The 21,705-nt window shown below is 38.5% G+C and overlaps 1 protein-coding gene across 3 annotated transcripts in view; it reads right to left on the reverse strand.

Moving 5' to 3' along the window:
* Positions 1–21,481, reverse strand: part of RBBP6 (RB binding protein 6, ubiquitin ligase) — a 40,235-nt gene extending 18,754 nt beyond the window's left edge. For 2 of the 3 annotated variants that reach the window (XM_065412586.1, XM_065412585.1), the window contains exons 1-4: positions 21,259–21,481; positions 10,377–10,476; positions 6,522–6,558; positions 1,230–1,274 (exon numbers count right to left, since the gene is read on the reverse strand). In XM_065412586.1, coding sequence (XP_065268658.1) covers positions 1,230–1,274; positions 6,522–6,558; positions 10,377–10,476; positions 21,259–21,424 — 348 coding nt within the window. In that variant the 5' untranslated portion in view covers positions 21,425–21,481. Of the gene's footprint in view, positions 1–1,229; positions 1,275–6,521; positions 6,559–8,503; positions 8,521–10,376; positions 10,477–21,258 lie in introns of those variants that run through there. The other variant, XM_065412587.1, reaches the window with a different exon arrangement.
* Between the last annotated feature and the right edge of the window lie 224 nt (positions 21,482–21,705).

Below are 21,705 nucleotides of genomic sequence, written 5' to 3' on the forward strand. Positions count from 1 at the left end.
CCTCCATGCTAAGCCAGTCTGCTCTGAAGAGGTTAAAGTAAGTAACAGTTTTGAGCTGCTTTAGGTTAGGTTTCTGCATTTTTCAGAAATACTTAAGTTCTCTCAAAAAACTTAAAAAGGAATACACCATGTGGACAGCTTTTCACATCTTAGAATAAGAAAGTTGACATGAGCTTACAAAACCAAGGACAGATTTAGGGACAGCACTAATGGAAGCCAATCTCTTTAGATGGCTATTTTTCAAGTTAAATTTCTTAGTTGCCAAATGCACGTGAGATTTTCATGTTTATAGTGGAGGGGAAGCTATAGATGGAAAGAATTATATTTTTCCCTGGAAAACAAACGCCAGTCTTTACCCTCAAAAGAAAGGAAGTCTAACTACTCTGTATTATGTCCTAACCTTTCTACATTTTTTTATTTTAAAAGAGCAATAATTTACTTGGCTGATACTATAGTATCTTTTTAGTAAGTGTAGTCACTAGTGCTTTCCCAAACAAAGTCACACATCATTGAGCAGAAAATGCAAGCAGTTTCATAGCAAAACATGGCTTATACAACAGTTTCAAAAGGTCACATTTGCCAATATGCCACAAATACACATTGGTATATTCCTATAAACAATTGATACATTTACACAATTTACAAGTCTGTGTTCAAACAAATTAGATTGTATAAATGTTGTCCACTGTATATATACTACAAGTCTACAACTTATGAAATTATGTGCAACACGCAAAGAATTGGTCTAGCATTGGAAAGTCTAGAAATCCAAAAATAACCGTGCAATTGTCCATGTTAACGAAAAGCTTCTATTTTGGCTGTTGCAAAAAACTCTGGCATGTCCATAACTTACAGCCAAAATATTATTAAATTCTTCTTTAAAAATTGTGCTAGTTTCCAATGGAAAATTAACGAAACGTATGAAAGAAACGGTAAACAGCTTCTGAAGTGCTTCTTCCTTGTGTCTTGAGGATGAGTAATACTGCAACATTATGCTGAGGCTGATAAGGTACTCCCCTTCTATCTTCCCAAACTGGGAACTACTCTTTACAGGATAGTATCAATCAATATATACACAAATTTTCAAGTTAAAGTCAGCACTTTTCACTAAAATAAATTTTTGCTCATATTACAAAATTAGCCAGATATAGATCACAATATAAGACATTTAAATATCAAGCAAACAATTCATTCAGTTTTATTTGACAAGAATATATATGTATATATACCTTTGTAAGCTGGGCCAGAGAAATAGATGCAGAAGAGTCATCAATCTGTTCACAAAAAATTAAACACACATTCAAGTTCCACAGTCAAAACATAGCGATATTTAGCCTCTATTGTAGTTTGAGCGTCTACTCCGGGTATTTTTTGTGTGTGTCATTGACAGAGGCATTTTCCAAAGTAGTGCAATTTTTATTTGCACAAAAGAAATGGGGCCCAAAACCATGGCAGCTTTAAAAATGTGTGAGAGATCAGGAGAGGTCAGCTTCTAATGGGAAGACACTAAAATAGTGAAGCAACTTGCTTAAATCAATGTATTGACTCAGAGCCTCTTCTCCCCTTGATGAGACCCCATAACGCCCTAAATCAATAGGACTCAATATATTACAGACAGAACAACTACTTCTCACTTTGTAGCTAACTGGGTTAAATTTTTTAAAATAATTTTTAAAGTTAGTCTGAGAAAGAATTGTGTTAATATATAAATGTATGTTTACTATATTTTGTAATTTAACACTTAATCATGAATGAGTGTGGTTATGCTTTTGTGAAGTACACAATAGCCTGTTGCCAAAAGAAAGAACAGGCATATCAGCCCAGAGATAAAATCTTGTCAAAAAAAAAAAAAAATCCATTTAATAAAAGCAATCCTTCCACTGATCTATGAGTCACAAAATAAACTGTCTGGATCAAATTAGGACAAGTAAAAAAGCTGTATGATTCTATATGCCATAAGAGTTTACTAGAACAGGGAAGAAATGAAACAAGTCCATTTTATTAAAACAGAAGGGAATATTATAAAATTGAACTGAAAACGTGCAATTGACTTTACAGAGATTTCAATATTTAACATCCTTCACCCCCCACACCCAAAAAGTACAGTTTTTAATATCAATCATGAGGAGCGGTTATGGACTCCATTATGGACAAAAGCAAGAAAGCATACTTTCAGTGATGAAGGTAAGAACTCAGGTCCCGACCCTGCAAGCTGCTCATCCATGCAGGCAGACCCCCTATACTTGCCCAGACAAAGTCCCTTGCAGGAAAGTGGCTGATTTTAAAGGCTTAAAATGGATCATTGACTGCAGCATAAATTAGATTACCTATTCAAAACTATTGGTAATATGTAATTTTTCCACACATGAAAAGGAAAATTCCTGTGCCCTTTGTAGAGGCATCAAATTGTAACACACCATCAACAACAAGAATGAAATGATTAAATAATCAAAATGATACTTAATTATCAAAATAAAATGTGTATAGCGAGACTATTTAGAGATTTTGGGCTCAGTGATTATTTTGTCTTAAAATTAAGCTGTTTGGAGAAATGGAAAGCCAATACTATCACTAACAAGAGCTGGAGAAAGATTAAAAAAAAAGTAACGGAACAGGTTTTTAAAGAATCTTATAGAAATTTGACACTACTTAATTTAGTAGAAATATGCCAAAGAATAATTTTATTATTCCAACTTTGGGGAAACGTATCTGTAATGAACCTATTCTTCATTCAATCAAAAAGGTCCCAGAGTTTATGATTCCTCCACCACATGGGACTCTTCTGCACATGAGCAGTACTTGCAACACAACTTTTACATTGATTTTTACTGAATTTTTACAAAGGCTTCAAGAAATGACACTCCTGAAAATATTCTATGGAAGGGAAGAATTAGAAGACTCAGACTTTGAAGCCCCTTTTTAATGGTAATGCTTTGCAATTTTTTTTTTTATTATAAATTTCATTTTTTTTAGAAAATTTCAGTCTGCTATAAAATCTTGATATACTATTATGTTATGACGCTCTACATTCAATTAGGTTAAAAAAGGAAATGTAGTTAAATAACCAGAAAGTTGAGGTTCCAGAAGTCCCTCCTTTTTACATGTGGAAATAAAGAGGGCTATGGTTTACAATTACAGCTGATAAACACAGAAGCTCAGAAAATAGTTTTAACAGTTCATTAAGTGTTATGAATGTTTTACCAATTTTTTGCCAATGCTAGACTCCTCAGTGTTTAATAGTACAACTGCAAGAGTCCAATGGATAGCTTTTCTAATTCGGTCATATTTTCTACCTTGAGCACAGCGAGATAACATAATAGTTAAAATTTTCTCATGCAAAAGCATTAACGGCTTTAGACACTGACCTGATTTCTTAAGGAAGGGGGTAATGTTATTTCTGAACATTAAATGACCACCAGAGAGAGTGAATAGTTGATTAATGTCTGAGTGAGTGTATCTCCTGGTGGCCTCCCTGCCTGTGTTGTATTCTTCTCCTTTTTGATGTCAACTTTTTAAAAATTTCTACTATAGTATTTGGTCAAGTTTCCTGCCAGCCAATGGATTCAGACACATGAAACCTACATGTCCAGGGTTCTTGTGACTCCAGGTGACTGTGCAACAGAACAGACCCGATACTGTAGTAGAACTTAACTAATTAAAAAGGTGAATGATTGGATCCCATGTCACACAGAAGACTGCCCAGAGGAACTGGAGTAGAGTAGAGGGAGGGGAAAAAAAAAAAAAAAAAGAAGATTGGAAGGAAAACAAACCCTCCAATCCCAAACTTTACACATAGACCACTGTTGAAGAACTATAGGGATTTCAGTTTCAATGATAAGGCCTACAATACTCAGGATATAAGTTAACTGAAGAATTGGCCAACTAGGATTTCAGTTGAATTTTAGTGACTTGTGCTCTGAGCAAAGGACTCTTTTCTGTATTTCTACAACACCTAAGACAACGGGGGTATTGATTCTGATGAAGGCTTCTTGTTGCTACTGACATACTGATACTAATAAGTTAGTCACCAGTTTTAAAACAAAGGTTCAGAACCCTAATTCTGATTGTGACAATGCCAGAATGGGCACACAGTGTAGGAGGATAGTAACACACAAAAGAGCACGGCAATGCAGAAATAATCAGTCAAGATAATTATCAAATCACTTGAATTTATATCATGTATACTAACCCATTTTAAGCTTGCTGCCTTATGCTTTGTTTTTACAATGTGTCAGCTTTCAATTAACTTAATCCTAATACACTGGAGCCAAGTTCTGCTTTCAGATACATGCAATGGGAGTGGTGCACATAGAACTAAGGACAGAATTTGTCCCTGATTTTAGGTTGTGCTGGGCAATTAAGGGTAATAACTGTGCCCATATCACTGGAAGTGACTTATCCTGTATACTGCAAGGACAGAACCCCTACTGTCTTTGAGATTTAAAGAGGAAAAGCACTAAGAGCTAGATATTATCATTAACAGAAATTGTGTATGTAGAGGACTGGCAAGATCAGGCCCAAATTGATTTTTTTCTGCCCACAACCTAAATAGCGTCCAATCGTGCCAACAAGACAAGAGGGAATATTTTTGCTTTGCTTCCATTTTAATTTAAATAGTTCTAATTAGAATACAGCCATTCTTTAACGTATATTTTTTAAAACTGATGAGAAATCTATATCAGCTCCTAATAAGATGCTACTTAGAAATGTAATACAGAGATGCCAGGGAACACACAAGGCTAAAAGAATGTTAACTTTATTTATGAACATGTGATTTGTGTTCATACACATGCTAGTAAACAAAAAGGAAAAGAACTGTTTTCAAGAAATAAAAACTCATCTGAATTAGACCAAATACTGTAAATGTGGTTTACATAAATGCATTACATTAACTTCTAGAGTCACTGGGCCAGTCAAGCTAATCTGAGCTATTGTTGAGACACAAGTATGTCTAAAAACCAATTTGAACCAACTGATAACAGAATATTGGAATGCAGATTAGGTTTTAAAAGATGTTAATACCATAAGTACAACAGACTAGGATTTTAGATTTATGATGTTACATTTCATGAGAACCAGAGGCTATATTCTTCACAGACCACCAACCCAAAGGTAGGAATTTCTAGATTCTGTTATTCTGAAAGCTTTTCAAGCAATCAGATCCAATGATCCAGGGTTAGTGTAATGCCACATACCATTCTAGATAAAAATCAGTTGTACTTAAAGAAAAATGAAAAATAAAAAACACCAAGTAATAATTCTGAATACTAATTAGGACTATTTTGAAATGTTTGAATTATGCACAATATTCAACCCAATCAGCAAGTCAAAGTCTACACCATAACCAGTTAAATATTTGTTTGTGTAACTATAATTCTGTATTTTGCAACAGACTAAGAATCAGTGTGTCAAACCTAAAGAAAAATGCTGCCCTTTTTTCAACTGTAAAATCAGAAGTGGTGGTATACTAAAGAAAGGCTTGATCACTGACAGCTTAAGAAGCATCCAACTCAGAATTTACCCAGATCAGAAAATGTGTTGCAGGTAAGAGTAAAGGGGGTTGGTAAGGGGTTTCGCTGGAATTGCACAAGGGTCTAGCAGACAAGATGACTAATTAGCTGAAATTCCTACACCAAGTTTTAGATACTTTAGTCTGCAGACATACTAAACTGTACATCACAGAAAGTGGAAGAATCAAATGCAGAACTTTAGAATACCACTTTGTGTACTAAAAGTTACTCAAATTCATGGCAACCTTTTCAAGACATTTATGTACTCAGAGGCGCCCAAACAATACCCCTTTTTAATCATACAGTTTTAGGGAATGTAAATGCTCAAGTATTTAAGGACAGCAAAATGAGCCATTTAGCTGCACAGAAATGCCCAACCCCCCACCCGCCCGAAATGCTGGGATATATTTGGTTCAGCATTTGTTTGAACCCCAAGTCAAAAAGTAAGAAACAATACCAAGTTTAACAATAATGGTTTCTCAGTGGTTTTTGATAACATTTTCAAAAACCATTAGGCAAAAAAAGTATTGAAAACAAAAGCTAAGTGATACAATGTGAAAATGGCAAAAAAATACACTCCAAACATTTTTATTGCAAGAAACAAAAAGCACACAACAACCTGTACAAACATACATATTACTAACTATAGACAGACAGATGTAGAACATGGCACCATGTTCAGTTGTGCAAACCTTGAACCTTCATGATCTGAAAATGATCATACATTATCTGTACAACACAAAGTCATACAGGAAGTATTCTAGCATATTCAATATGAAATACAATGCATTACTTGGCACAAATACTAGTATTCACATTAAAAGTGTGCAAATGATGGCATTACTCAATATTTTTACTATTTTGCATCAAATACATTGTATTTACAATATATACTGTGCTTTGTTGGAAGTTAAAATTTAAGTTAATGTTTAGAAAATTAATTTGCTACATTACTGTTTATATTTAAGTGCAGTGTGTAGGAAAAAAGTGTGAGATTGTGTTTTTACATACTGCTTTTGAAGTTCCACTCACTGGTTCAGTTCGACTTCTAGAAGAAGAAATAAAAGTCGTCAGAATAAGAACACTGTTTACATCCTTTAAACAAACAATGAAAACATACTATGTTGTGATTACCAATATTATATGTTCTGATAATTTAATGAATATGGAAGTTTAGGTGACTACAGAAACTGTTCTCCCTTGGGACTCACAGCTTTACTTTGAAGTTACATATATATTTTGTATTTTCAAAAAGTATTGTAAGACTCATGTTTGTGGAATAAAATTTAGTTAGTAAAAACTGAATTTAAAATTCAACAAGTCTGCCTTTGGACAATTGCCAACATATTAATGATCTTAAATATGAATTGCTTCATGCTACAATTCTGTATTCTCAGTCAGACTATCACCTATCTAAGCAGGGGCTTACAGTTATCCAAACAACTCTCACATTCCTAATGCAGTTATATTAAGGATCAGCTCTGAGATCCTTTGGTTGTATTTTATCATTATTCTAGCTTCTGGAAAAGAAAAGTGGTAGTCTAGATAGTTACTGGCCTAGTGGATGAGAGGAAGTAGTAGACATGATATATCTTGATTTTAGTAAGGCTTTTGACACAGTCTCGCATGACATTCTCAAACAAACTAGGGAAATGTGCTCTAGATGAAATTATAAGGGAGGGAACAAATGGCTGAAAAACTGTACTCAGAGTAGTTATCAATGGTTCACTGCCAAACTGGGAGGATATAGCTAGCTGGGTTCTGCAAGGGTCTGTCCTGGGTCCGGTATTTTTCAACATTTTCATTAATGACTTAGATAATGGAATACAGAGTAGGCTTATAAAATTTGGGGATGACACCAAGCTGGGAGTGATTGCAAGCACTGTGGAGGACAGGATTAAAACTCAAAGTGACCTTCACAAATTGGAGAATCAATCTGAAATCAACAAGATGAAATGCAATAAAGAAAATGCAAAGTGCTACACTTAGGAAAGAAAAATCAAATTCATAAATACAAACTGGGGAATAGCTGGCCAGGCAATAGTACTGCAGAAAGGATCTAGGAATTATAATAGATCACAAACTGAATATGAACCAATATGTGATGCAGTTGCAAAAAAAAAAAAAAAAAAAAAAAAAAAGCTAATATTCTGGGGTGTGTTAATAGGCGTGTAGGTAAGATGCAGGAGATAACTGTCCAACTCTATTTGGCACAATGAAGCCTTAACTGGAATACTGTGCCCAGTTTTGGGTGCCACACTTTAGGAACGATGTGGACAAAATGTTGAGTCCAGAGGAGAACAACAAAAATAGGTCAGGTTTTCTAAACCTTTTGTCATGAGGAAAGGTAAAAAAACTGGCCACGTTTAGTCTTGAGAAAAGATGCCTGAGAAGGGACCTGATAACAGTCTTCAAATAGGTTAAGGGATATTATAAAGAGGACAGTGATCAATTGTTCACAATGTCCACTGAAGGTAGAACAAGAAGCTTAATCTGCAGCAAGGGAGACTCAGGTTAGATGCTAGGAAAATTTTTCTAATTATAAGGTTAGGAAAGTACCGGAATAGATTACCAAGGGAAGTCATGGAATCCCTATCATTGGAGGTTTTTAAGAACAGGTTAAACAAACACCTGTCAGAGATGGTGTAGGTATACTTGGTCCTGCCTTAGCATGGGGGGGATGGGCTATATTACCTCAAGGTCCCTTCAGCCCTACATTTCTATTGTTTGAAATGTGTCTGATACAGAAATATTATTGGATTCTATTGTTTGAAATGTGAATTTTAACTTGTAAGAATCATGCTAAAAAGTAGAATGTTTGATGTACAGTGAATTACTACTATAAATCCTCAGCAATGTGGTCCTCTTACAGGATTTATTGTGGAAGCCCAAACACCCTGGTGAGGAATCTGCTGATTTTAGCCACGAAAGTGCCCAGATAGTAAACCTTTTATATACGCTATATTGACTAAAAGTAGTAGTAGAAACATCACCTGAAAGAAGTTTCTAGGATTTTGTGCGGTTTAGGAGTCCTGTGACAAAAAAAAAGTCTTAATTACCAGAATTTGCTCAAAATAAATCCTGAATATTCTACAGTATTTAGGAATTCCTTTATTACATTTGAAAATGTGTTGAGGTTCCACATATTGATTGTGGATCTGCAAACTACTTAGAGAACTAGGCATGCAATTGTTGGTATCGTTAATAAGAGTTGTATATTTAATTAATGAAGTTGCGAAAAGTCTCCCATGAGCTGAGGCAGTTTAAAGCCTCTCATGGTTGCAGGACTCGTGCTTACAACAGTCACTACTAGGAAAACTGTTCCAGGCTCACAATAAGAGGTAAGTACATCCCAAAGGTGGGGGTAGGTGAGGAACTTCGTTAAGATATACACCACAGATTTGTTTATCAATGTGTTTACCTTGAAGAACATGCTATAAGATGAACAGTAAATGTTTAAAGGCATTGCATACAACAATACTGTAGTTCTGAGCTTGAAATCTCAAAAGCTGCTTATTTTTAAGTTAACTGTACTACTGAGCAGCTTAATAATTAAATTGGCACACAGTATGAACTACTCAGGAGTCACTTCTGCACTTTGCCTTCTACTTGTTAAGCTAGGGGCACCACAGAAGCAATGGGCAGCCTTTATGGAGAGAGCAAGATGCACCATTCTTTCTGTAACCCCTACAGATTTGTACCCAGATACTTATTTGGTCCTCATCTCTGTTAGTATCTAACACTTTACTTTGGAATAGCACTGAAGCACCAGGAAGATGCCGTCTGCTCAGCCACAGATTAAAATTACTCAAACAAAGCTAGTGCAACTAATGTAGAAGTGGGATAATACAGGATGAAAGAAGGGTAACAAGCAACCTGTAATCCTGACTTCATTCATTGGAATTTCTGACATTTTAGTCAACACTACATCTGTTACCCCACACTGGGATTAATAGGGAAAACAGACATTTGGAGCTCAATGGTCAACATAGTATAAAACAGAATTAATGAAAGAATCTTTTAATCTTGTTCACATGCAAAATGGCTGACCTGATCACTGAATGTCAGGGTGGGGAGGGATTATCACCCCCCTCACCACACACATTTGGGAACTTTGTTCTTTTTGACTTCCACTGAAGCAGTGATTGTCTCTTAGAATCTGAGGGGCATATCCCACATAAAACCTCCTGTGTTTGGAAGACATACAGAATGGTGGACCTTAGTCTTTCTAGTATTGTTTCTATGCAAGACTCCATGATTGTTGGCAATACTAATACTAGTAGTTTATTTATAAAGTACCTGTCCTGTCATGTCCCAAGACAGAAGTACACCCATCCACTTACTGACAAGTAACCACCTCTGACATGGGAATGAGTCAGTAAATATACACAACATGCATGAGAGATGATTTAGTTGGGGATTGGTCCTGCTTTGAGCAGGGAATTGGACTAGATGACCTCCTGAGGTCCCTTCCAACCCTGATATTCTATGAGGGGAAAACTTTGGCCAAGGATTATAGGTTTTTCTTCTTATAAAAAGTGCTATGAAATCTTTCCTGTCAATACAGAGCAAAAAGGGCCTCAGTTTAAGGGCACAACCAAAAGACCAACTCACATAGTAAACTGAGCAGAACTCTACCTCAGAATTTAACTGTGGGATTAGAATCTGGAGTCCCAAGAATCCTATTCAAGCCATCCCTCTTGCAAAGATCAAGAGGTTACAGGTCTCATCCTTTCCAGCTACAACATGAACCAGTAACTCTTATGAAAGGAAGAAAACCTAGACACGTTTGAATGCGTCTAGCAAACTATGCATTACCCAAGTCTAATGGCCACAGATAGAGTATTTGATTTTATGAATACCTACATGACATATGTTTTGCTTGTAGATTTAACTCCTCCAATAGGGATTCTTCTAACAATTACAGATGAGTTCTTAGGAATCAGGGCAGTATCATCTGTGTATTCTGAAAAGAGTAAAAATGTGGTAAGAAAGATCAATTTCCATTCCCAAAAACACATTTCTCTTTTTCATATGCAGTTTGTTAGATATTTAGAAGAATTCATTTAACTGAGAAAAACCAAACCCAGAATTTTATAATAAATACTGAAAGGTTAAAATTAACCACACAAATTAACAGTAGATTTCTATTAATTGACCACCAATTCTAGAGGGTTGTTAAAAACATATACACATAGGCAAGGACAATGCTTAAAAAAAAGATAAGGCTAATCTAAGATCTACATTGTTATAATCAGAAAGGTCACTAAACAGGTACTTTCTTATTCAAGAGATCCAACCCATGGCAAATTTAGGTTTTCACTGTAAAATGAGAACAGCTTGGCCCATAGTATCTTTATAATTGAACTGGTAACGATACAAAAGCTACAATGAATACAGATCTGAGGTAGAGTTTGCAGGGCAGGCAGTTAGGAATAGCAAATATGCTATAATGAGTTTATTTACCTAAGTTACTAAAAATACGTTTGAATATTAAAAGTGAAAATTTAAAAAAAAAGCCAATTTGTCTCAATTGTGTTTATTTTTGGCATTTTTTCAAGCTCAATAAAAATCAATGCCATCAGTTTCACTTTCAGGTTTTCAGTGTTTGATGTTTGGATTGAAAACAAAGTAGAAGAAAGTCTGTATTAACTGTTTAAATTGGATTTCTTTTAATTGTGGAAAATGTGTCTATTCTTTCTTTATAAAAAACTCATTTAGAAAATATAATTTGGGGGCCAAACTTAAGTTAATAGTTTCCATTTAAACTAAGCAATTATCTTAGAAGTAAATGAGAAAAACTCCACAAATGCCCCCTGTAGATTCACTTTTCAAAGTAAAACCAGTTTAAGACAAAATCCTAGGTTTAACAAAAATTAAGCTAAACATTTAAAATAAGCTCTACATAGTGCTGCATGTGTCTTCATGAAACTGTTATATTCTGATCTAACCTCAAGCTCACATAAACCTGCAATTCTTTAAAAAACAATACCCAGCATCAAGTTACTTTCAGATTCAAAACGTGAGTTTTGGGACTAGCTCTGCCTAGCTATAGTGTAACAATGAGTGGTAACTGAGTTTCCAAGATTAATTTAGCTTGCTCAGGATGAAAGGAACATCTTGATATATGTGAAGCTGGGTCACATTTTTATTATAACATTCATAGTACTAAACACTATGATTAAGCTTCTGTAGAGAGTTCCATTACAACTTTTTCACTTCCTCATAACTTTCTGGAGTTCTCCTTTGGGTCTAAAGCTTTCTATGATAGGTTCAGACCACAGGTGATTTATTAGTTTTTGAAATATGAGGAAAAAACCCTTTGGCCATTTCAATTATGAGACAAAAAGCACATATTTAAGAGAGTTTTTTTATTCAACTAGTTTTGAATGAGTTTGGAACCACAAAAATAATTTTGAACCTGTACTCCATGAAGAACTGTTTCTGCACTAAGGTTGGAGGGGAAAAAAAGCTGGGACTAAAGATTAATTTCTAAGCATGCTCACTGGGCCCCTCCTTGAAGTGTAGCAAAGCCTATGAAACTTTGTATATTACACACACACACACAAAACCTGAACCTCTGGAAACTGAATCAGCAGGATAGCACTAGTCTAAAATACAAAGGTGCCATGTATCCACACTGACATCTGCTTTTATCTGTATTTTTGCCACATGTTCGCACTTGTACTTCACTATGCCATTACAATAGCACAGTTCCCAGCACAGCTCTCTGAGGCCATCGCTTCCACAAGATTTCTAAAAGCCTTCCTTTAGGGAGTCTACCAGAAACGAGAGAGAAGAGACCAAAACTTTCGTAATTCTCTGGAAAGGGAATTCTCAAAGCCCTAAATGCTGGAGCCACCTCCTATATCCTTCCTCAAAATGCAGGCTAGGACAAATGTTCAGTTCTTGTTTGGCAAGTAAGGTTTCTGATGGGGCTTCTGTACAGCAATTGTGGCAGAGAACACTGCAAAGAGCAAGAAAAGCAGTTAACACAACTTTTCCTCTGTCGTGCCGTCCCAAGGCTTAGAATAGCTGGTGTAACTGATGCTTGAGAATAATATTCAGCTGGAAGAGTACTACTATTGGTTCAGACCTTGACCACAAATTGGTGAGACCAAGTTCTTTGAGGTCTAGGATGAGCACCAGTAGCTGTGTAACTTTAGAACGAGGAAGACGACTTCTCTGCCTCTGTAGCTAACTGGCTCCAGTACTGCAGCGCCAGCCTGTCAGGATGAGCATACTTCTTGCCATGAAAAAGGTTTGACTCTCTATGGCAGCTGGCTACCCCACCCCAGATGGTTTCGACACAGTGGGCATCAGCTTGGGTTCAGGAAACACATGGCTAATTATTAGTCATGGAGGCATATGTGGGAAGACATAGTAGAATCAAGACAGACAGTGTAGTGTGCCAATGATCACTGAGGAATTCAAACAACTGGGATTCCTGAACTGTGCGGGGGCTATTGAGGGAACCCATGTGCCCACTCTGTGAATTCATATTCCCACACAAAGTCCAAAACATAGATTAACAGAAAGAGTTACTGCTCAATTGTGACATAACTTTTAGAGACTTATGACAGTTTCCTGGGTATTTACATAGGATGGCCAGGCAAAGGGCAAGATGCACAATTTTTCAAAGAGCTGGACTCCTAAAAAATGGGTAGAGGATGACTACAACATTGACATTAGTTGCATTTGTCCCCATTGTGATTCTGGTGATCCCACATGCCAATTTTCACTATTTCTAATTAATCTATTCCCAGATTACACAAAACTGGAGAGATGTCAATTCAAATATACACATCAGGTGCGCACAGTGGTGGCTGGAGCAGCATGAGGTTTTGTGAGACAATGGAGATGTTTGTTGACTTCCAAAGGCTGGTCAGTGACCAATGTAACAACATCTGCCTGCTGCATTTTTTAATATATATTAAAAAAAAAGGTAGTCTTCTATGGAGAGCTGAGGGAGTAAGCAACTAGCTATGCAGCAACCTATGCACAACTGGACACACAAGTGGTTGTATCTGAGACAGTTACTTATATACAAACATTGTGCGATCCTCATCAGAAATGCATTGTATACACACTTTTAAACTGTTGGTTCAGTGAAGTAAATATTGTTTTATTTTTAGCCATTTATATTTTGTTGCTGTGGGCTTCTTGTGTTTGGCATTTAATTATCCAGTTATCTTGATTTGTATGGTGGGGGAGTTTATGGAGGAGTGATTTGATGTACCAGAGAACAGTAACTGACAGCTGCTTCTATGAAGTGCCTTTGTAGTGGTGGGCTTATACTCTTGGTGATTTTAATGCATTTGTTTTTCTCATGCTTTATTAGTGATTTGTATTAGTTCTGGTGAGGAAGTTTCATGGAGGAGTGAATTCATGTATTCCTATTAAAGAACATTATGCTTGATGCACAGAGCCTTTATTTTTAAGAAAATGTTTTATTATACAAACATGTTTACAAGTCAGCTGCAATAACAAAACAAGGTAACATTTGTACAATACCAAGGGCAACAGACAATCATTCTTAAATTGTCTTATTGGCATTCCAATTTTCCTTTCCACTGGCTTCTAAAGGCGCGAGTTGCCAAAGGAACAGAAAGCAAGGGAGCTGAAGAGTAGGTGGCAGCCTCATAACTATTATCCTGATTTAATGTTATGTTTTACAGGCAATGCAGGGATCAGTTGTTAGACCAACACACAGTCATTTTCCTGAACACTTTGTATTTGTTGAACATTTCCCTTTAGAACTCTGTCTCCCATTCTAATTTCTCCTCTTCCTGAAATAGTCCTGCCTCACTGTGCTTTGCCCTATATTGCAAAGTGGCCCTGATTTTGTGTTCCTTGAACCAGTACACTGTCAGATATTTCACCACTGTGAATCCGTTCTGCATGACACCATGCCTCTTCTGGGACATCCATTCTACTGGTGTGGCCACTATAATGAAAAATAAGTAATGAGTTAGCCATAGCAATACTCATCTATCCCTAACCCTAGGAATACCAAGACGTGCAACAGAAATAAATTCAGTTTCAAATTCTAATACCTTCTTGCAAGTAATGTTCTTCCTGGATTAGACTCAATGCATGCACAACACTTATAAGAAAGAGGGTTCATTAGGATGCTAGATTAAGGCCAAGAATGGAATTGAGCAGATAGGTGCTGGTCACTAGCTTGACTACCAATGTTTACTTATCACAGGAAAACACTTGAAAACATTTTCCTGGCATTTAGGGAAAAAAGGGAATTCTTGAGGAAATGAAGGGAGAAGCTGATAAATTAGCAATGGAGTTATTTGCATAGATGCTTTTTTGACTGTTGCTACACACTGAGCAGAAGTCTTAATTGAGCTGTCCACAATAATGCCCGGATCTTTTCCTGAAGATTTAGAATGCAGTAAAGTATGAATTTTTCAAACCATTATCTTCAATTTGCATTACTTTGTGTTTGTCAACATTAAATTTCATCTGACATCACACTGCCCATCACCACAGCTTGATGAGAGTACTCATGTTAGTCTTTGCTAACTTAAATTGTGTTATCTGTAATTTTGCCACTTCACTTCTATTTCCTTACTAGGAGTGGTGTGTATATGTGTGGAAAAGAAATCTTGTCACAATCTGCTGTTAAACTTCTGCTACGATGACGGCAGCTAATCTGGTGCACCAGTCTGATATATAGCTTAATATAGCCAACATATTTTTTATAGTGAAGTTCTTATTTTTAGATTTTTTACATTGTGGTCTCTTGCTCTTTGAATCCACCATACTGAGGCAAACTTCCACCCTGACAGGAAGAGTGGCCCATACAGCCAGAGTGTGGGGGAGTTATGTAGGGGCATGCCAATATTGTAGAATTATAGGGAGAACCAAAGCAACTAGATATGGAAAAAGCTCATCAGCTACAGCTTATATTGTCAAGGTGGTGGAGAAAGGACTTGTGGGGCAGGAGGAGAGGACATTTCTATCTTCACATAAGACTATTATCTGCCCTTTCAAGAAATGACATTCATAAGAACCCAGAATACTCTTCCCCAATACTTAAGTCACTGCCTCCACACCCTGTCCCCACCAGTATATTTTACAACAAAATGGTATATACCTGGTGTTGAGAGCTCTGTGTTTTCAGATTCCTTGTCCTGCTATTCTGTCTTGGCTGCTATTTCTGGATCCTTCATGCACACAAAACAGATCCTATGAGGTCAGCAACATGCCTGGCATCTTCAGAACCAGCTCCATGTTCCAGTGGTCCAAGTTGTTGATGGAGCCCTCTTCCATCAATGCAATGCATGGGACCTTTATGCTATGCAGAAGTATTTCTGTGGCTCTGGAAGGTTGAGTCTCAAAGAATTGGTCCAGTTCATTGTAAAAGTGGCGCACTTTCTGCCCTGAACCAGGCCTACTGCCACTAGCTCAGACCTCATTATACAGGATGCTCAATCCCTTTACCTTTTCTTGGCATTGCCTGCCCCTCTAGTGAAGCCCATCTCCACTAGTCACTCAGACTCCCAGTCTCACACTATTATGAATGACCAAGGTCATCTGGGCCTAATCTCCTTATATGGCCATTAGTGTTTGCACATCAACCTCAGGTAGCTGATACTATAGTCACATAATGAACACCTCCAAAACATGCTGCTGACAGAGCAAGAATAATTTCAAAGTTGTAGAAGAAATTGATAGCCATGGAAATAACGTACATTTGAGTTCCATTCTGTACATAAAGCTACTTGCACAACTAAGTGACTTATTGCCAATTTGGCCCTGCACAAGAAACTTCAGAAAGTAGAGCAACGAAGGTCGCCTGGGTAGTGAATGCTGCACTGTGAGATCATAGCATGAGGATTACTTGTACAATTGAGGGCTGTAACCCCAGCAATCCCTATCCACATGAGCACTGAAATAGATATTAGCACAGTGGTTAGCCTTTCTTCAAGAAAGTGTAATCTATATAGTGGTTGTAATGTCTGTGTACCACAGGAAACATTTTAATACATGCAAGATGTGTTAAAGATGTGTTGGGGGAATCAAATAGCGGTTAGCACAAGTTTTGTATTGTAGATAGCACTTAAGTGGCATCACTAAAGCTGCATGGTAGAAACCAATTTAGACAGGGCTCAAGCCTTTTTACTCCTTTAAAGAGTAGAATTAGATGACTGTGGTAAAAAAACAGCAGAGTTTGCAAGAGCACTATGTATTCTACAACCATCTATCACCACTACAACCAATATAGAGTTATGGACACTTTTTTTCCAGTACACAGAAATGCTTATTCCCCTTGCCTTGCATGGCAAGGGAGTAGGGCAGGAACAACTGCTGCTCAAGAAGACTGAACTCCTGAAAAAAAATCTACAAGAAAAACTGCCAAACATCTGGTTAAGGGAGAAAAATCATGAAATCAAAGATAGTTTTGGATTCCATGATCTTGGGGTTCTCCTGCAATTTTTGATTAATTCTGTATTGTCTGAAAATCTCCACTCATTATAAAAGTATGATCTGAAATAGATGTTTGTTTTCTTTTTACAATGTATAAAGTGGGCATGAAAGGTATTTTTCCCTTTTAAAGAAGTGCCCCATACTGCTTATTTACCACCTTAGAAATATGAAGGGTGTCTGAAGTCTGAACTTTACTGGTTTTGCTAGAGTCTTTTTTCAGTTTCAGAGAATGTTTATTGTGAGCTTGAACACCTTACTTGAATACTTTACCATTTGATCCTCAGTTGTTTCAGCCTGAACTGTTTTAGTGCCAGTCCATGTGAAGACTAGCTGAAAAAATTTAACTAGTCCTCCCATTACTGTTCCACATTGTATCAGTTGCCTTTTCAAGTATCCCCAAATCACTGTTTCTGTGAGCGGAGTCAGGAACTGTGGGAAAAGTACTCATAAGGCACTGCAATTAGAATGGTTCAGAAAGCGCTAGTGTGGTTTGAGGCTGAGCACGTGTTCTTAACATGATTCAGCACCAAAGAGCATGTGCCTAAACTGGTGCTACAGAACCAGTTCAATCATTCAGAATTTTTCTTCATCTTTTTCGTGGTCATCCTGAAGAAGTTTACAGTTTACGACCAGTGAAGTTGGATAGGCAACTGAAACTCAAGGCCACCTGGCAGAGGGATTTGGGATAGTGAAATATAAAAGTTTGCATATTTATAAATCTACTATTAGACATCTTTGCTTTCAAGAGCCAATACTTTTTTGCAACAACATTTTGCATTTCCCTCCAACTTCTATATGAACCCTCCCCGAATAATCATGCAGACAAAATAAACTCACTCACCTATTTCAGCATTCCAATTCTAGAGATTTAAAGTCACATTAACAATATTTATTTCCTAGTCTTATCTTTCCTCCTCTTAACCGAAACTTGTCAGTTCTAACCAAAACTAACAGACTGATGATGTTAGTCAGTCCATGAATGGAACTTGAGTTATATTCCTTCCATTTTAATCAACACTTCCTTTTAGGAAGGCAAGCACCCAACTTAATAGTCTGGTGAAATATTATGGAATTCTGTTTTTATTCTCTAAAGAAAACAGTAACCTTTTACAAAGAACTCATCAAATCAATACAAATTCAAAATTAATGAGCCATGAACCCTAACCTTGAAGTTGTCAGAGTCGCTTTAAAGTTACACTTTTCTCTGAAGATTGTTTACCTGCTGCCTCTACTACAAACACCACCTTAGGGTCCAATCTATAAAGATCAGGGCCTAACAAAAAAAATTTCTTTAGTTCATTTATCCTCAGTTTCCTGTGCATTTGATAGCCCTTTGTTTCAGTTGCATATTCTGTCTGTGGGTCTTTCACACAGCAACAGGGAGAAGAAACACACACACCAACCAAAAAAGGCAATTGCAAAAATCACAAAAAACAGTTGGCAGACAAGGGCAGATATAGCATCCAAATGCTTCACTTTTAAATATTAGTTGACTAAATTGGTAGCATTCCTTTAAAGGTACTACACTGTATATTAGAAGTTAAACACTTCTTAAAGTTGTTGCAAGTTGAATTCTAAATTTTAATCAGATGTTAAAGTTATACCAATGGTTGATCCACCAATGTAAGACTCCTGAAGAGAAATATGAAATGATAATCCCCTCAGAGCCAGCAGCCCTATTCGCTGAATGGAAATAATGGTATTTCTAAAGACTTCTGAGAAGTGTATGTTATTCACAAAGCCATTTACAACAGGACAGGTCATGTACCAAATATATCAAGATTCAAATGCTCAAATGGGATTTAACCAGGTGAGCAGATGCAATTAGTTTGTAGCAAAGAAGTAGACAGACAATAAAAAAAGTGACTGTCAGTTTGAACTTAAAGAACTTCTGAATGATTGAAAGTCCCAAGTTTTATTAAGAAAAGAATGGTTTTGCATTAATAGGTAACTCCCAAACATATCTACATGTTTGCATGTGAACTGCTCTTTGGAAAGGATGTCATAAGGGTTTCCATGAATACACATTATAGAAGGAAACTAAACAGCAGTATAAGGCTCTTTATCCAAGGGCTAACAATGAGCTCAGTTTCTATAACTCTGCCATCTAACCACCATTATCTAATTCTGTAATCTCACAGCAGACAAAACTAACCTACCTTTAGACAAAACTAACTCAAAGAATCTGTACTGTCACAGTGTGTAGTTCAGGAAGTAATCCTCCCCAACTGTATTAAAATTCTGCATCTTTCAACCTCCTCTTTTGATGCCAGTAGAATTCAGGTGGTTCGTTACTATAAAACTTTGCCCCATGTTTCCCTGCCAGCCCTATAAACCAAGAAACCCAGAAGAGTTCTGGGAAATCAAGACTTCGGTGTCAAGGAATTCAGCATTTGGCATAGCAGATCAAAGCCTAGTCAATTAAATGTGGCACTCTACCTATGACAATGGACACAATTCTTCAATGGTAGTTATTGTGAGGAAAGCGACTACAGAAGTGGCATTTATTACTCCCCGAACACACATTCCAAGCCACATCTACTGATTTCAATTACCAAAACACATCTTTAATAGTTTTTACGTCTGTTAAAAGCAACAGAGGGTCCTGTGGCACCTTTAAGACTAACAGAAGTATTGGGAGCATAAGCTTTCGTGGGTAAGAACCTCACTTCTTCAGATGCAAGTAATGGAAATCTCCAGAGGCAGGTATAAATCAGTGTGGAGATAACGAGGTTAGTTCAATCAGGGAGGGTGAGGTGCTCTGCTAGCAGTAGAGGTGTGAACACCAAGGGAGGAGAAACTGCTTCTGTAGTTGGATAGCCATTCACAGTCTTTGTTTAATCCTGATCTGATGGTGTCAAATTTGCAAATGAACTGGAGCTCAGCTCATGCCTTCATGCCTCCAGCTTCCACCCCGGACACACCACACGATCCATCGTTTACAGCCAAGCACTGAGGTACAACCGCATCTGCTCCAACCCCTCAGACAGAGACCAACACCTACAAGATCTTCACCAAGCATTCTCAAAACTACGATACCCACACAAGGAAATAAAGGAACAAATCAACAGAGCCAGACGTGTACCCAGAAGCCTCCTGCTACAAGACAGGCCCAAAAAAGAAACCAACAGAACTCCACTGGCCATCACCTACAGCCCTCAGCTTAAACCTCTCCAACGCATCATCAGTGATCTACAACCCATCCTGGACAATGACCCCTCACTTTCACAGACCTTGGGAGGCAGGCCTGTCCTCGCCCACAGACAACCTGCCAACCTTAAGCATATTCTCACCAGCAACCATGCACCGCACCATAACAACTCTAACTCAGGAACCAACCCATGCAACAAACCTCGATGCCAACTCTGCCCACATATCTACACCAGCAGCACTATCACAGGACCTAACCAGATCAGCTACAACATCACCGGCTCATTCACCTGCACGTCCACCAATGTTATATATGCCATCATGTGCCAGCAATGCCCCTCTGCTATGTACATTGGCCAAACTGGACAGTCACTACGCAAGAGGATAAATGGACACAAGTCAGATATCAGGAATGGCAATATACAAAAACCTGTAGGAGAACACTTTAACCTCCCTGGCCACACAATAGCAGATGTTAAGGTAGCCATCTTACAGCAAAAAAACTTCAGGACCAGACTCCAAAGAGAAACTGCTGAGCTCCAGTTCATTTGCAAATTTGACACCATCAGATCAGGATTAAACAAAGACTGTGAATGGCTATCCAACTACAGAAGCAGTTTCTCCTCCCTTGGTGTTCACACCTCTACTGCTAGCAGAGCACCTCACCCTCCCTGATTGAACTAACCTCGTTATCTCCACACTGATTTATACCTGCCTCTGGAGATTTCCATTACTTGCATCTGAAGAAGTGAGGTTCTTACCCACGAAAGCTTATGCTCCCAATACTTCTGTTAGTCTTAAAGGTGCCACAGGACCCTCTGTTGCTTTTTACAGATTCAGACTAACACGGCTACCCCTCTGATACGTCTGTTAAGTACTCTGTGCTCCTGCTCAGCCCCTACAGCCACAGGAGACGGAGCTGGGTCTAAACGCCGACTCCTGCATCAACAGCCCCGATCAGCCAGTTCAGTGTCTCTGACGGGTGACGATGCACAAGCTGGACAGAGCCCGGCCGTTCTCAGAGCCCAAGGCAGGCCGGACTCCGGCACAGGGGCGAGCACCCAGCAGGCCGGGTGCTGCTCTCTGTCGATCACCCACCGGGGCGCCATGTGCCCGCAGCGCCCCTCACCCCGTGTGCCCCGCAGCCCCCTACCTTCTTTGGTCTGCGCGTTGGTGATCTGCAGGTCGCAGTCGGCCGCCTTGAGCTTCTCGCGGCCCATGATCTGGCGCTTGAGGTCGCACAGGGAGATGTGGAGCCCGTCGAAGGTGACCGTGTCATAGTTGAGCTTGGAGGAGAACTTGTAATGGACGCAGGACATGGTCGGGGCGGGGCCTGCTCCGCGAGGGGGCCGGGGTCTGAGTGGGGGGGACAGGTCCCGCTCCGGGGCCTGCGGGGCGGGGCGGGGCCTGCGGGGCGATCCGAGGCCCGCTCGGGCCCGGCCGACGAGGAGCCTGCTCGGGTGGGGCTGCGCGCGCGCGCGCTCGGGGCCCGGCTAGCGCTCACAGGCCGCCACGCTCCGCCATGGCCAGGCCCCGCGCTGTCAGGCTCGGCTGCCGGAGGCCTCAGGGCTCCATGGCGGCGGCGGCTCCGGCCTAGCCC

The sequence above is a fragment of the Emys orbicularis genome, chromosome 10 (genome assembly GCF_028017835.1).
Source record: "Emys orbicularis isolate rEmyOrb1 chromosome 10, rEmyOrb1.hap1, whole genome shotgun sequence".
NCBI lineage: Eukaryota > Metazoa > Chordata > Testudines > Emydidae > Emys > Emys orbicularis.